The 17,450-nt window shown below is 44.4% G+C and overlaps 1 protein-coding gene and 1 pseudogene across 1 annotated transcript in view; both read left to right on the forward strand.

The window, feature by feature from the left end:
- Window positions 1-17,450, forward strand: part of ECT2 (epithelial cell transforming 2) — a gene marked incomplete in the record, with an annotated part of 142,069 nt that overhangs the window by 35,985 nt on the left and 88,634 nt on the right. Inside the window, 2 exon segments of the mRNA XM_073626234.1 lie at window positions 16,780-16,859; window positions 16,948-17,040. Of these exon segments, the coding sequence (XP_073482335.1) occupies window positions 16,780-16,859; window positions 16,948-17,040 (173 nt within the window).
- LOC141141703 (5S ribosomal RNA) lies at window positions 14,039-14,157 on the forward strand (annotated as a pseudogene).

Here is a 17,450-nt window from a genome sequence, read left to right on the forward strand (position 1 = left end):
CCAGCTGTTTTGATCTCTTGTCAGGAGATTGCATACGCCTTTTAGCTTATGACCCAGCCGCAGTCTCAGGATGAAACGATAGGACAACACCTCTCTTCCACTCAAAACTTTTCTATTGGCCCATAGACAGCATCTCAATGACAGCCACCAGTCACATAGAAGAAAGAAGGGCTCCCATAGTGTAAAACTGTATATAACTTTAATGCTTAAAAAGAAATACACCTACACACATCCAGATATAAAATGGCATCTAATAATGTTCAAGCTGGCCGGCTCTCTCAAACGCCCGTTGCTTCCGGGACTGCGTGTTGTGTTCAGGTGGCGTCAGCACGCCGCTCTCCCTACGCCGTTTCGTCAAACCTGACGTCGTCCAGGTAATATGTAGAACCTGGGATAGCCAGACAGCCACTTGTAAAGCATGCTTTGTTTCTATAACAACCACTTTTTTCAGCCAGACAGGAAACAAAACAGTCCAAACGCCTGGTACAAAAATCATAACTTTCAGCTCACCACCTGTAAAACCTGTCCTTTAGTAGGCTTACGGCCTTGCCTGCCTGAGGTGTTCAAAAGCCAGGTCACTAGCTGCTTAGCAAGGTTTCAGTCACAGCAATCCACCACGCTGGGGTTAATTTACTACAACTGGAGCTTGCAAAATTACTCTGTATAGAAACCAATCAACTTCCAGCTTTTGGAAGCTGATTGGCTACCATGCACACCGGCACCAGATTTTGTGCACTCCAATTTTAATAAATCAACCCCTCTGTCTCCCAAATGTATCCTACCTCACTCCACCTCAGACAGCTGCTGGCTGTTTCTCCTTGCTTTTTAAGCATCCCTTGCAGGTGGGTTAACCCATTCAGGATAAAAGTCCCTGTAATTAGAGTTGGAGGCTCTTTCCCATCCATACTCTCCCCCACCCTCCGAATTCCAGATCCCATATAAGGATTTACCAATCATGGGCAAACTAGAAGTTTACCTTTTTTCAACTGGAACCCCTCACCCTGCATGGATGAAAACCCCCGAGTACTCCAGAACTGCATTCAAATGTCCCCCGTAAAGGGACCACACCCCAAATAACAGGGAAATGTACCTGCCTTCCAGGGCCCGAACCTTGTGTCCTGTACAACTGTTAATTCTTATCTATATCCAAAAAGAATACATGCATTTACTTACGTAAAATGAGCACCACTTAGGCCCCTTCCACACTTGTGACTTTTCCTGCGTCTTTAGACATCAGGGTCACATGACCATTCGTACCCCATGAATCCCAATGATAACCATTCATATCTGTGTGACTTCTAGTCGCACCGACTTCAAAGTAGTCCCTGTACTACTTTGGTCTGAATTTGATGCGAGTTGAGGTCCATAGACCTCAAATTTACACAGGCATTCCCTGAAATCACGGGACTTTCAATTTCCGGCAGTGTGAAAGGGGCCATAGCCATATAGCAGCTGATGATGATAGATGCCTATAGGCATTCAGTACCCAGGACAGAATAAGTAGAGCTGAGCCAAACTCTAATGAACAGAGGGTTAACCCCAACATTTCAGGGATGTAGAAACCCCATTTATCATGAACTCACATAAGGCTTATCTGAACACATGTTCCATAAATTCAATGGCTGCTACTATCAGCTACTCCTCCAGATGGCTGTGAGATATAAATTATGGTTCCAGAGTGACAAATTCCAGTTCCACCCTGCTCTTAGGGCTCTGTAAGGAAAGTATCTAAACTGGCGTCTTAATGTGCAACAAAATGTTTTTTTGACTTTGCCAACAGACAAGGTGATGTGTAGGCCCCAGGGTTCTTATCGCCAAAGATAGTACCTGCCTTTTACCTCAACCTGTGCGTCGTTCTTCCGTCCCTTTGTTCGGCTATTGATCACCCAAAGTAAATTTGCTTCCATTGTTTGGATGTACAGTGCCTTGAAAAAGTATTCATAGTTCATACCCTTTTGAAATTTTTCACATTTTGTCATGTTACAACCAAAAATGTAAATGTATTTTATTGGGCTTTTATGTGATAGACCAACACAAAGTGGCACGTAATTGTGAAGTGAAAGGAAAATGATAAATGGTATCTGAAAAGTGTGGTGTGCATTTGTTTTCAGCCCCCCTAAGTCAGTACTTTGTAGAACCACCTTTCGCTGCAATTACAGCTGCAAGTCTTTCTTTTTAGGTAGGTCTCTACCAGCTTTGCACATCTAGAGTGACGTTTTTGCCCATTTTTCTTTGCAAAATAACTCTCAAGCTCTGTCAGATTGGATGGAGAGCGTCTGTGAACAGCAATTTGCAAGTCTTGCCACAGATTCTCATTTAGATTTAGGTCTGGACTTTGACTGGGCCATCCTAACACATGAATATGCTTTGATCTAAACCATTCCACTGTAGCTCTGGCTGTATTTTTAGGGTCATTGTCCTGCTGAAAGGTGAACCTCCCACCTCCGTCAAGTCTTTTGCAGACTAACAGGTTTTCTTCTAAGATTTCCCTGTATTTGGCTCCATCCATCTTCCCATCAACTCTGACCAACTTCCCTGTTCCTCCTGAAGAAAATCATCCCCACAACATGATGCAGCCACCACCATGTTTCACGGTGGTGATGGTGTGTCCAGAGTGATATGCAGTGTTAGTTTTCTGCCACACATAGTGTTTTGCTTTCAGGCCAAAAAGTTCAATTTTGGTCTCATCTGACCAAAGCACCTTCTTCCACATGTTTGCTGTGTCCCCCACATGGCTTCTCGCAAACGGGACTTATGGCTTTCTTTCAACAATGGCTTTCTTCTTGCCACTCTTCCACAAAGGCCAGATTTGTGGAGTGCATGACTAATCGTTGTCCTGTGGACAGATTCTCCAACCTGAGCTGTGGATCTTTGCAGCTCCTCCAGAGGTACCATGGGCCTCTTGGCTGCTTCTCTAATTAAAGTGGATGCAAACCATGGATGTTTAAAAAACAAAAACAAAAAAAAAACCTACAAGGTAATGGCATAATGTGCAGTTGTGCTAGTATGCATTGCAGTGTTTGTTTTGTTTTGTTTTTTTTTTTTTTTGGGGGGGGGGGGGGGGGGTATTTTTTGGTTGTGTGTGTTTTTTTTCAGTTTTTTAGTTTTTTTATGGATTGCTTAAATTTTTGCAAGACCTGGTTTTCCCAAAAGGAAGTGAGTATTTAGTAATTGACAGGCAGTGTAAAAATGAGCCATAGGCTTGGTATGTTGCAGAGTGGGACCACTGCTCTCTCATTGGGGAAGCAGCAATCGCTTTGCAGACTCCCTACACGCCCCTTATAAAGTATGACTTTTAAAGCTCTTTGCAATAAGCAAAACTCATGCTCCCCAATGATTGCAGTGCTCTAATTCCGCAGAGGGTGTGTTTGACATCTGCAGTGAGACCACTTCTTCCCTGTAGAGGTCCTTCTCTTCAGTTGCTAGATTTTTACTGAGGCTGTGAATGCTCAGAGGTCTCCAAACTATGGCCCTCCAGTTGTTCAGGAACTACAATTCCCATCATGCCTGATTTTAAGCTGTAGGTTTAATTGGCCTTTAAGCATTTGGTTGTCTTCTTTCATTTGAACGTGGCTGCTAAAAATGCATCTAGAATGATTGAAAGCTGTCCATTTAGGATTATTTGTGCTAGATAGATAGATAGATCTATATATATATCTATATATAACATTCTATTAAAAAAAAATAAAAATATATATATCTATATAGATATATAGATATATATAATTTTTTTTTTTTAATAGAATGTTCTACAGCAAAGTGTGTCATTGCCAAGAATTTTATAGATTCTAGCAGGCTATAGACACTCTGTAGCACTTACTGGTTTATTTTTCTAATTAAAGATCACAGTCCAGAAAAAAATTGTTGGAGAGACAGCCATGATGACAATTTTACGTTTATTCAATAACATACCTCAATATTACTTTAGAAATCTTAAACCTGTAAGCATGCTTGTTGGGCAGGGGGACGTAGTTAATGAGGCTTTGCCATGAAGTCATTGAAAGTTTAGTCCCAGTTATAAATGTAAAATGAAAGTAGAACTAACAGCAAATCTTTGTATAGTGTAAGGAAGGCATATGCTGTAACCCCGCCCCCCCCTTTTTTTTTTTTTTTTTTTGCCCTTGTTGGGGAGATTTAAAAATTGAATTTAAAAAAATTCCTTACCATAGTCTTGTTCAAGTGCTCTTGCCTGCCATTCCATTCCAGTGCTCTATACTGGCACAGATGATTAAGTGTCACACTCCTCATAGGCCTTCTAAAGCATTAATGCTATGAAGAAAGTGAAGAAGTGTGTCTGACCAGGTCAGTTAGACTATTCTGGAATCTGGGCCAATCAGCCAGTAGGCACCAGACTAGTGCACTCTCCTTAGCGAGCGGTCTTTTAGCATCCCCAGTGTAGTTCTGTATTAAGTGAGCAGCGGCATAATGATGTTGCTGTATTATGTCGCAGCTCACTGTAATGGGTGGACCTGGCCTGACATGTCCACTAATTTAGCCTTGCTTGATGGACAGGCCAGGAGAGAGCCATAGTAATTACTATGTGGGTTATAGTCCACCTTCAGGTGCTGGACACTGGCACACCCTAAACAGGAGAAGTTGCCTCCCTATATAACCCCTCCCACTACTGGGAGTATCTCAGTGTTTGGTCACGTGTGAAGATGTGCTGTGCTGAGCTCCTCTGGAGCAATCCTTGCTGGGGCTAGCTATGCAGCCGAATCCATTCAAAGTGTCTTTTAGGCCAAATTGAATGGTACCCGGGCTTCGTATCCGAAGAAACAAGGTTTTGCCTGTAACGCTTCTCTTTTTAGAGAGCTGGCCCCGGGATCCAGTACTTTTGGTGTTAAGGCCATAAAGTTTTACTGGCGGGGTGCTTTTTACAGGTCCAGGATTGTGGTTTCCCTGAGGGTCCCCGGTTCCTGAAGGTTTAACGGAACCCACCATAAAGGGTGAATATTTGGTCTGTTGGCTTTACCACAGAAAACCCTGTGGCGGGAAAGGTTGGTGGAGGTTTTTCTGAGGAATTTTTAAATTTTCTTATGAAATGTCTCCTTTTAAAGTAAATGTTGTCATGCCTAAGTGTTACCACTGGGGGCTGTATGGAGCACATACCTTCTCATGCTTTGCTCAGTCACGCTGTGTGACAGAAGCAGCAGACTTTTTTCCTCTGGCTAGCAGGCAGACCTCTGGTAAGTTTGCTTCCTCCAGACACCCCCACCTGAGCTGAACTCTTCCCCTCTTCATGAGGCTGAGTATAAGTGAGAACTAAAAATGATCGGCAATGCCATTTTCTTTCACCGCCCCTACACAGCAGCTTCCTGGTCTCCTCCAAGGCATCTCTCCGCTGGAGCTTAGCACGGCGTTGGCGCCCTCCAATGCGGGAGTGTTTTTTTTTTTTTTTCCAAAAAAAAAAAAAAAAACCTCCATTTATGCTGTCGGAGAGACATAAGAGGTTTTGGTGATGCAGGCATTTCTGATTTGACACATTTACTATTTGCATCAGGCTGAGCATTAATAGCAGCGGCAGTAGCTGGACTATTGCTCAAGCAGCGGATGCAGTTCCTTCTGGTAGTACATCTGCTTTGTGCATTGGGCTATGGTCAGAAGGGGGGGTTGAAACGCCCCCAAAAAAGAGCTAAAAGGGTCTCCCTTAAGCTCTGAAAACCTACTCATCTCTACAAATGGCATCCTCCCCTGAGAGAGGGTGGCTGGTCAGAGTGAGCATCAGGGCCGTGAAATGTCTGCAACTGCTTTTAACACTGCAGCCCGTTTATTTTATGATAGTTTAGTGACTTTAATCGCATCCCAGTGTGGGTCAAAATGCGACAGGTTCTCTTCCATTACCCAAGACCCTCAAACTGAGGACTTGGGGGCAGGAGAAGACTAATTCCCTCAGGGGACCGTGGTGAGGCTGATGACTCCTCTTCTGAGGTGTCAAATGTGGGAGAATCAGCTGTTCCAATCTTAAGATTGATGGTGCAATTTCTTGTTGAATGATCGCTCCACATTTATTTACCCTTAACTGAGTGTTTGGGTTCACTAAAGCCTCCTCAAGCTGTGCATGCCTTTTCCTGTCCATTCATTGCTGGAAAAGCTTTTTTGTGAGGATCTGAGAGGATCACCCAGATAAGCATTTTTCTCGAATCGTCTTCCAGGGCAGCATCCGAGCGATAGGCTCCTCCTCCCTAAAACAGGAAACACATTAGTCCACCATTATAAATTTCACAGTCTTACCTGTGTGCCTCAGTAGTTTTGTGTTTCCTCCGGACCCACAGGAGCTGCAAAAACGTTTGTTATTTTATTTTCATCTGTCTCTGTGCTTGTTGCAGGAGACCCCCTGCCAGCATCCCATACAGCCCAATGGGCCTTGGGAGGGCGAGCAGGCGCAGCACTGGGCAACATTGCTCAATGCCTGAGATTTCGCCCCTACTGAGGGGTCTGCAATCATCCCCCCAGGCTGCAGGAGGACTCTGTCATCCCCACCGCATGCCGGCAGAAACTGGAGCCCGCCAGGGGGGATGGATTACATACACAGATGGGACCCCCCCGCCGTCGCCGCCGGCCACCGCCGGAAACCACAGCAGCAGAGGATCTAGGAGGGAGGGTTTTGTACCTTCCATACAGGTCCCTGGTGGCCGCGGCTGACTCCCCAGAACGGTTCCGCCGCTCTCCGGGCGGCGCAGCGGCGTCCTCACCGCCACAGGCCGCTACATGAAGCCTGGGGGTGTACCAAGATGGCGCTGGGAGTTCCGCTTCCGGGTTGGTGGCCATTTTCCCGTAGCCTATCTCCAGAGGAGATAGAGCGGGTCGCACAGGACACCTAGGGGCGAGAATTTTTGAAAAAAAAAAAAGAGAGAGAAAACTAAGATTAGAATACAAATAAAAAAAAAAAAATTCTTTTAATGCTACCCTTTGCTACCAGCATGGGTACACTACAATACAGCGGCATGTGCAGGTGTGTCCACCAACCTGCACGGGGTCAGCCGGGGGCGGGGCCGGAGCATATGCAGGAAGCAGTTAAAAAGGCCTCTAAGCAGAGGATCCTGGTGGCTGATCATGTCTGACGCTTCCCCACCCTGCCCTGCAGATCCTGCAAGTCAGGACAGCTCCAAGGTAAGCCAGAATACTCTTGTATTATCTCTGTCTTAACCTCTCTACAAAACTGCCTATCTACAGGCAGTCTTTTTTGACCACCTATCTCACGGGGATTTTTGTTCTCTATGCTTGCTTCTAGGCAAAGACCCCTGAGGAAAGGAAGGCTAAAGGCAAAACATGTGCCTCATGCAGCCACAGGCTTTCCCCAGATTGGAAAAAGCCCCTGGGTCAGAAATGCATAGACAAAATGGTGGCAAAAGAATCGCAGGGATTTTTGAAAGACCTGCTCAATTCTTTTCTGAAAGAAATTCAGAGCACCATGGCACCACTACACTCAGCTATCGAAAAATTAGAAACGCCATCAAGTGTCGCTCAGGCCAGTATCCCATCTACCAGCGCAACACACATTCCGAGGGATAACAAGGTACAGGCAGAACAAGAGGTGGATTCAGATGAATCCGAACTATCTGAATCAGAAGACGGTATCTGTTCAGACTCAGAGGAGGAAGATGACACGACAGACTGCAACCTGTTTCCTTCTGAGGACACAGACAGTCTTCTCAAAGCCATCACTGACACTCTAGGCATTAAAGAACAGAAAACCGCAGAACTCACTATACATGACAGAATGTACAAGGGGCTACAGCCCAAGAAGCCAAGAACGTTCCCTGTACACCAAACCCTTAAAGACATAGTCAAAAAAGAATGGGAAGACCCAGAGAAAAAGCTTTTCATCCCCGCCACAATCAAACGCAGATACCAGTTTGCGGAAGCAGACATCAAAACCTGGGCTAAATGCCCCAAGGTGGATGCCTCTCTGGCAAAAATTACGAACAAATCTGACTTGGCATTTGATGACGCAGGTACTCTAAGCGACCCCATGGACAAGAAAATAGAAGCCCTCCTGAAAAGGGCATGGGAAGCAGGGCAAACCTAAATCCGGCTATTGCTTCCACCTGCACAGCCCGAACCTTGCTAATCTGGCTAACCCAGCTTCAAGAACTACTGGAAAACGACACGCCCAGGGAGGAACTAATTAAAACCATCCCCACACTAACTAGAGCGGCAGCTTTCTTGGCAGATGCTTCAGCAGAAACTGTCAGAATATCCTCTAGGACCACGGCACTACTGAACTCGGCCCGCAGAGCCCTGTGGTTAAAATCTTGGGGGGGGGGGGGGTGCACCTTCCAAGAACCGTTTATGTGGAATCCCATTCACTGGAGACCTACTGTTTGGTCCTGAGCTAGAAACAGTCCTGGATAGGACTGCAGCAAAAAATAAGGGGTTCCCTCAAACCAAGAAGAAACAAGGGAAGGCGCCCTTTCGGCATTTCAAGAAATTCAATAAGCCAGGGGCAAAAAAGCGCTGGGGTCAACAAAACAAGAAAGGCAAAGGTGAATTCATCCTCAAGCCTAATACCCAAAAGAACAAAAAACAATGACTGCCTTCAGGTGGGGGGCAGATTGGTGGCTTTCTCCCACCAATGGGAGGAGATAACAGAAAACAAATTCATACTGTGCACCATAGCGGACGGTTACGCAATAGAATTCTCCACCCGCCCCCCAACCAAATACTTAGCGACCATGCTACCCAAGGACAGCAATCAAGCAAAAGTGTTTTTAGAATCCCTGCAGGAACTATTGGATCAGATGGTGATTCGTCACGTTCCTCAAGAGGAGGAACAAAAGGGCTTCTACTCACACATCTTCGCAAAAAGAAAACCATCAGGCAAACTAAGGCTGATACTAAACATCAAACCACTCAACCGAGGGATAAAATACAAGAGATTCAGAATGGAATCTATCTATTCAATCAGGAACATTCTACCGCGGGAGACATTCATGGCAACACTAGATTTACAGGATGCCTACCTACATGTCCCCATAAGGGAGGATCACCAAAAGTTCTTAAGGTTCGCAATCCAGGGGCCAGCAGCTACGCTGCACCTACAGTACACAGCTCTCCCCTTCGGAATCTCCTCGGCACCAAGGATATTCTCAAAAATAATGGCGTAAGCACTAAAAGGTCTAAGACAGCAGGGTATTGGAATAATACCATACTTAGACGACCTCCTGTTCTTTGCAGACTCAGCAGCAATCTTAGAAAACAACCTGCGCACGAGTATGACCTATCTGCAAAACCTGGGATGGTTAATAAACGCAGAAAAATCTCAAATGACCCCAAGCCAGAGAGTGGTGTACTTGGGATACGTGCTGGACTCCAGACTGTCAAAATTATTCCTAACAAAAGAAAAGGACGAAAAAATTACACAAGCAATTACATCCCTGCTAAGGAATCATTCCACAACAATCAGGCACGGAATGTCCATACTAGGACTGATGACGTCTTCCATTCCAGCCATTACCTGGGCGCAAATTCACATGCGACCCTTACAGAACTACATTCTGTCCCAGTGGGATGGCAGGCAAGCATCCCTAGACAAATCCATTCCCGTCCCCGCCACAGTCAAACAAACACTCTACTGGTGGCTCAACCCACTTCGGGTCATCGAGGGGCGCAGATGGGCGCAAGTCATTCCAGTCAGGATCACCACCGATGCAAGCGCCCTAGAATGGGGAGCCCACATGGAAGGGCTGTTCTCACAAGGGAAATGGACACCCAAATGGTCACAAGCCTCCTCAAACTTGAGAGAGCTGAAAGCTGTGGGGGAAGCGCTAAAAGCCTTCAAGCCAGCGTTACAGGGGAGAGATGTAAAGATACAATCAGACAACGCCACGACCGTCGCATACCTAAACAGACAAGGTGGTACAAAATCCCAAAAACTGATGAGACTGACACAATCAATCCTACTGTGGACAGAAGCGAACATAAGATCGATATCCGGTATTCATCTGAAAGGAACAGACAATACATTGTTTTATCGTTTTCCGGCTCAGGAAATCTGCCAAACAGAATGGTCATTAAACCAAACAACCTTCACTCAAATCACCCAAAAATGGGTAATACCCGAAGTAGACCTATTCGCTTCCAGGGCGAACGCAAAATCTCCGATATTTTGGATGCTTTCAACCAAAACTGGAAATGGCATCTGTGCTATGCATTCCCTCCAACTGCCATAATCCCAAAAGTAATCCAAAAAATCAAGGCAGAGAAAACAACAGTGATACGAATAGCACCACACTGGCCCCAGAGAGCATGGTTCAGTCACTTAAAAAATCTCAGCATACAACCTCAGCTGACACTGACGGACTGCCCGGATCTACTGTCACAAGGCCCAGTCAACCACCCGAACCACAAAATCCTGAAGCTCTCGGCTTGGTTACTGAGAGGGTAAAACTCCAGAACAAAGGCCTGTCAGAGTAATCAACACCATCCTAAACAGCAGAAAGCCGGGAACGAGAGCTATCTATGAGAAAATAAGGAAAAAATATGTTTCTTGGTACAAAGACAGACCAACCCCCAACGGTGGGATAATTCCAATAGTTTTGGACTTCCTACAAGATGGTGCAGACAAAAACATATCACCTAGTACCCTAAAAGTACAAGTTGCAGCACTTTCCTCGGTCATGGATACTAGACTAGCGGAGGACCCGCTGATAAGACGATTCCTCATAGCTCTTAAAAGATCCAAACCAGCCAAAATGTACAGAACTCCCACCTGGGACATGGGCACGGTACTTAAGGGCTTTCTTTCCCCTCCGTTTGAACCTATCGAGGACAGCTCAGACAAAAACCTCACGCTAAAAACTGCGCTCCTTCTGGCCCTAGTATCCGCCAGAAGAGTGAGTGAAATCCAAGCTCTGTCAACAATAGAACCATACTGTCTAATACATCTGGACAAGATAATTCTCTCTCCAGATCCGGCCTTTCTACCCAAGGTCTCTTCTACATTCCACAGAACCCAAAACATCGTCATACCCTCACTTCCTACAACCATGGATAGTAGGAAAAGAGACATTTACAGCAATCTAGATGTAAGGAACACGCTCATAACGTATCTCGAAAGAACAAAGGAATGGCGTAGAACGACCTCCCTCTTCATCCTCTATGCAGGAATCAACAGAGGGAAACAAGCTTCAAAAAGTACCATCAGTAGATGGATAAGGATGGCCATACAGATTACCTATAAGGCACAGAATCTCACTCCACCTAGTGAAATCAGAGCGCACACAACTAGAGCCTGGGCAACCTCGGCCGCAGAGAAAGCAGGGGCAACTCCGGAGCAGATCTGCAGGGCAGCGACATGGTCGAGCTTCAGTACTTTCGCTAAGCACTACCGCATAGACCAGCTGTCTGACCAAGACCAAGCATTTGGTCGCAAAGTGCTCCAGTCTCTAACCCCACCCTAGTAAGTATTGCTTGATATATCCTCTCGGATGCTGCCCTGGAAGACGATTCGAGAAAACAGAGTTAGGTACCTGGTAACTCTTTTTCTAAGAAGTCTTCCAGGGCAGCACTAGTTCCCACCCTTGAAATGACAAAAACCAGGTACAGCAGGGGAGCTTGCAGCTTACAGGGAATTCCTTCGGTGCTTTAACATAACTGAGGCACACAGGTAAGACTGTGAAATTTATAATGGTGGACTAATGTGTTTCCTGTTTTAGGGAGGAGGAGCCTATCTCTCGGATGCTGCCCTGGAAGACTTCTTAGAAAAAGAGTTACCAGGTACCTAACTTTGTTTTTTCCCTCCTAAAAGTTTTGACACTTTATCCTATGGTGTTGGAAATTCACTAAGTAGGGTATACCATCAATTAACGCTGCTATATCCTATGTGTATAAGTTTGACTTGTCCTGAACATAATGCTCAGATGCATAAGGATCCAACGGATAAAAAGGTGGAATTCCTATTAAAAAAAAAACTAACTTTTTTTTTTTTTTCTCTGGCAGATTGAGTGTCTCAACCTGCACTGACAGTAATTGCTTAATCATTGAGATACCAGTTTAAATTGGTGTTCAAGGTTATCCTGCTCAGCAGGCCCAGGAAACAGCTTTATGTTTGCAATAGTTGCTATGAGAGATTCTATCCTTCAGGCCTTGCGCTCTTCGCTAAATGCCTTGTAAGAAGCTCCTGGCTAGTCTTCCTTTTTGCGGTGAAACAGCTATTGGGGGATGTTTTGGATAATACGTCCAAAGAAATTCTAGTGGAAAGCGCCCCTTTTGCCATTTAAGAAAAGGAGTAAATGTATTTTTGTTTTAAAGCTCCTTCTCCTTTGCCAGAGGCATCTGCCTCCAGGCAGTCACGGCGGCTTCCACCGTCAGGTTCAATCGAATAGGGGGAATTCTTCTGCAGTTCTCAAGGATCTGGCAGGAAGAGTGTCGAGAAGAATGGGGGACTTCCTCAATAGATCCAGTTTACAAGCTGGAGTTCAAAGAGTTCCCGTTTTCTCAGATGAAACGTTTCTAAGGATCCAGAGAAAAAAGTGATCACGGGGGTCCCCATGTAAGAACAGAGGTTGGGGTTTGATTCAAACCTCTTTTTCATGGTGCCAAATCCAAATGGACATTCTGGATCTTTAAAAATCTAAATTCAATTCCTGAATATAACCACTTTTTTTTTTTTTTTTTTGTGTATGGAGTCAATCCAAATCAGTTTATTATTATTTATTATTATTATTATTATTATACAGGATTTAAATAGCGCCAACAGTGCTTTACAATATAAAAGGGAGACATTAGGTATAATACAATAAAATACAAGTGGATTAATTGGGCCCTGCTCAGAAGAGCTTACAATCTCTAATAGGGTGGGGCAGGTGGTACAAAAGGTTGTAACTGGGGAATGAGCTGGTGGAAGTCGTAGATTAGTTGGAGACGTGATAGGCTTTCCTGAAGAGATGAGTTTTCAGGGATCGCCTGAAGGTAGCAAGAGTAGGGGATAGCTGGATAGATGGAGGTAGCGAGTTCCAGAGGATGGGAGAGGCTCTGGAGAAATCCTGGAGACGAGCATGGGAGGAGGAGATGAGAGAGCTTGAAAGCAGGAGGTCTTGAGAAGAGCGGAGAGGTCTATTTGGGTGATTTTTGGAGACAAGATTAGTGATATAGCTCGGGGCAGAGTTGTGAATGGCTTTGTATGTTGTGGTTAGTATTTTAAATTTAATTTGCTGGGTGATTGGGAGCCAGTGTAGGGATTGGAGTAGAGGGTTGGCAGACACTGAGCGGTTGGTAAGGTGGATAAGTCTGGCAGCAGCATTCATGATAGACTGAAGAGGGGATAGCCTATGGAGAGGTAAGCCAATGAGAAGGGAGTTGCAATAGTCAAGGCGAGAGATAACGAGGGAGTGAATGAGGAGCTTGGTGGTTTCATTTGTTAAAAAGGGTTGAATTTTAGAGATGTTACGGAGGTGAGTTCTCTCCATCCTACAAGGAGGAGAACTTCTGGCGTCAATCGACATCAAAGATGCATACATCCCATATGCCTATTTCCTCGCTCACTAGTAATATCTACTTTTCAAGGTGGAAAATCTTCATTTTCAGTGTGTAGCTCTGCTTTCCGGTCCAGCTACTGCACCTTGAGTGTTTACAAAGGTTCTGGCCCCTCTTCTAGCCAGATTAAGGGCCCAAGGTATAACGATTATGGTTTACCTAGTCGATCTGTTCCTGATAGACCAGTCGGTAGCCTGCTTAGACCAAAGTATGGTCACCAGATTCAACTACCTGGAATATCTAGGTCGGATTCCTAACCTAGGAGCAATCTTCTTTAAAACCATGAAGAAGGCTAAAATACTTGGGTCCAATCATAGGTACACCCAGAAAAGGATATTCTTACCCCAGGCAAATATCAGTGCCATAAAGGAACTGATTTAGGTGGTTGAAGCAAGATGAATTTCTTCTATTCAACTTTGCATGATGGTTTTTGGGAAAGATGGTGGCTTCATTCGAGGCCGTTCCTTATGCTCAGTTTCATTCGAGACTGCTGCAAAACAGTATCCTATCGGCTTGGAACAAAGGGTTCAAGCTTTACATTCCCAATGTGTCTAACTCCAAAGCCTTCGGCCACATCACCCTGATAGCGCCCGATCTCGTCTGATCTTGGAGGCAGAGCAGGGTCAGGCCTGGTTAGTACCCGGATGAGAGACCACCTGGAAATACCAGGTGCTGTAGGCTGGGTGCACCGGAGCCTCAGTTTATTGTTAATATCCAAAAATCTCCTAAGGGGAAAATCTTTCCTTCAGTTACCTGGGAAGTGGTAACAACATATGCCAACCTTTTTTGTTTAGGTTGGGGAACAGTCCTGGAAAAGGCAACTGTCCAAGAGAAGTGGTCCAGATCAGAAATGGCCTTGCCCATTAACATTTTAGAAATTCAGGCTGGGCTCTTGGTCCTGAGGGCCTGAACGTTCAGTTTACGGTATTGTCCTACCAGGATTCAATCTGACAATGCCACAGCAATGGCCTATATTAATCACCCAGGGGGCACAAGAAGTTGTGCAGCCCAGAGAAAGGTGGATCATACCCTATCTTGGGCAGAAAACAATGTACTTTGCCTATCGGCAGTCTTCATTCTAGGAGTAGAAAATTGGCTGGCGGACTACTTGAGTAGAATGGTTCCTTCACCCTGATATTTTCCTGTCATGTCAAAAATGGGGGATCCCAGACATAGATCTGTTTGTGTCCAGGTTCAACAAAGAACTCGGCAACCTTGTGTCAAGAACAAAGGATCCGCTAGCATGTGGAACAGATGCCTTGCTATTCCCGTGAAATCGGTTCTCACTGACTTAAGCATTCCCTCCTATTCTACCTGCGTCCACAACTTATTTGCAGGATCAAGCAAGAAGGGACGTCGTTTCTTGTGGCCCCCAGCGGGGCCCAGAATATCTTGGTATGCAGAGATCGTAAAGATGGCAGTAAGGGACCCATGGACCTTACCATCTCGGCCAGACCTTCTCTCGCAAGGTCCGTTGTTCCATCCTACTGTACAAACACTAAATTTAACGGTCTGGCTATTGACACCCACACTCTGAAGAAGCGTGGGCTGTCGGGTTCAGTAGCTTCTACCTTGGTTAATGCAAGGGAGCCAGCCTCCTTTATTATATATTATGGAGTCTGGGAAACATATGTCTCCTGGTGTGAAACCAGGAGTTGCACCCCAGGAAATAAGTCAAAGGTAGAATCCTTGACTTTCTGCAGATGGGGTGAGAAATAAGGCTGGCCTTGAGTGCTTTCTAAGGACAGGTCTCGGCCTTATTGGTATTATTTCAATGACCACTTGCTTCGCATTTTTTGGTTCGTAACTTTATTCAGGGGGTAATACGGCTTAATCTCTGGTTAGGTAATCCCTGAACCCTTGGGAATTTAGTTTTGTCGGCATTACAAAACAACCTTTTTTTGGGCCGATACGACATATTCCCTTGGTCCTTCTTTTTTTTTTACAAGGAAACTTCTTTTTTTTTTTCTGGTAACCATATCTGCTGCAAGAAGGGTATCGTAATTGGATGCTCTTTCTTATGAGTCATAATTTTATTCACAAGGATAAGGTAGTATTGCCTCCTCATCCTAACTCTTTACCGAAGGTAATATAATGTTTTTATCTAAACCAGGATATTATTCTACTTTAATTTTTCCAGTACCCTGTTCTATGGAAGGAAAATCACTATATTCTCTTGATGAGAACAGTCAAAGTCTACTTAAAGGCGACTGCTCAGATTCGGAAAATGGATGTTTTGTTCGTGTTGCCTGAAGGTCCTAAAAAAGGACAGGCAGCATCGAAATCTACTATTTCTAAATGGATTTGGCAAGAAATCATTAAAGAAATCATTCAAGCTTATGGTTTAAGAGGTAGTTCTACCCTCTCAAATCAAAGCGCACTCCTCTAGGGCTGTTAGTGCTTCGTGGGCAGTGCATCACCAAGCCTCCATGGCTCAGTTCTGCAAGGCCGCAACTTGGTCTTCAATCCATACACTTACCAGATTCTATCTGGTGGATGTAAAGACATGTCGCCTTTAGGCGCAGTGTACTGCAGGCAGCAGTATAAATCCTCTGATCTCATGGTGCCCTACTTTGGTTGTGTCTCCCTCCCCTCAGTTGGCATTGCTGTGGGACATCCCACATAGTAATTACTATGGCTTTGTGTCCCGTGATGTACGATTAAGAAAATAGGATTTTTATAACCGCTTACCTGTAAAATCCTTTTCTTTTGAAGTACATCACGGGACACAGACATTCCGTCCCTCTTTCTAGTATACACGTGTATTTCTTTGCTACAAAACTGAGATACTCCCGGTAGTGGGAGGGGTTATATAGGGAGGTAACTTCCTGTTTAGGGTGTGCCAGTGTCCAGCACTTGAAGGTGGACTATAACCCACATAGTAATTACTATGGCTCTGTGTCCCATAATGTACTTCAAAAGAAAAGGATTTTACAGGTAAGCTGTTATAAAATTATTTTTCCATAGTATGATGGGAATTGCAGTTTGCTAGCGTGGTTGTGCACAAAGGAAATTATGTCCAGTGGGCATAGCCTTGTGGAAGTGGTGATGTCACTGACAATAGATTAAAAGAATAAAAAAATAAAAATACAGAGATGGGTAGATATAGAAAGAATGGGTTATGCTGTGTAACTAGCCTCAAGTTTAAAATGGAATAGAAGTTTGCTGTAACCTTGTGCACTGTACTAATTTAGTGCAAAACACACAAGTATCCCGGTGTTTAGGGGAAGAGATGGAAGGAGACCACTGATTAAGTATTTAATCTGTAACTTGTATTTAATGTGTTAAATTCTTTTATTGCAGAAGACATGCCCCAAATAGAAACCAGAGTGATTCTGGTTCAAGATGCTGGAAAAAATGAAGCGTTATTAAAAGCTCTTGAGGTATGCAGCAAGATGTACTTATTCATGTTCTTTTATCTTTACAAATGCATTGTTCTAATTTTTTTTGCCTGACTCTTCCTTTCTACAGATAGTTAAGCTAATGGAAGTTCCCATTGTAAAGATAAGGGAAAATTGTCGAGAGAAATCCAGAGAATCATTTATAAAAAGTATTGTAAATATGGTATGGTGCCCTATTCATACCAACTCATCTTGCATGCAGCACTTTACATCTGGCACAGCAAATCGCATCACTAACCTACTGTGGAATATTTTGATTTTTTAACACGTGCTGTTTCACCACTTATCCACTGGGGCTTATTCGATAATTGTAATAAGTAACTCCTCTCTTGCCTCTTCATTTTGGTGAAGGATTTTTCTGTGTTTTTTTTTTTTTTTTTTTTGGTTTAGCACTGGTCATTGTATTTCTTTTCACTGTGTGTGTGTGTGTGTGTGTATCTCTTTAAGAAAATAACTACAAAGGGTTTTCAGTATATAGACTCAATGTCACACTCGGCATACAATGTACAAACGTCACTCTTATCCTTCTTAGTGCCAGACAATCAGTGCTTTCCAACCGTATACAGTGTCTCA

The sequence above is a fragment of the Aquarana catesbeiana genome, linkage group LG04 (genome assembly GCF_042186555.1).
Source record: "Aquarana catesbeiana isolate 2022-GZ linkage group LG04, ASM4218655v1, whole genome shotgun sequence".
Classification (NCBI taxonomy): Eukaryota; Metazoa; Chordata; class Amphibia; order Anura; family Ranidae; genus Aquarana; species Aquarana catesbeiana.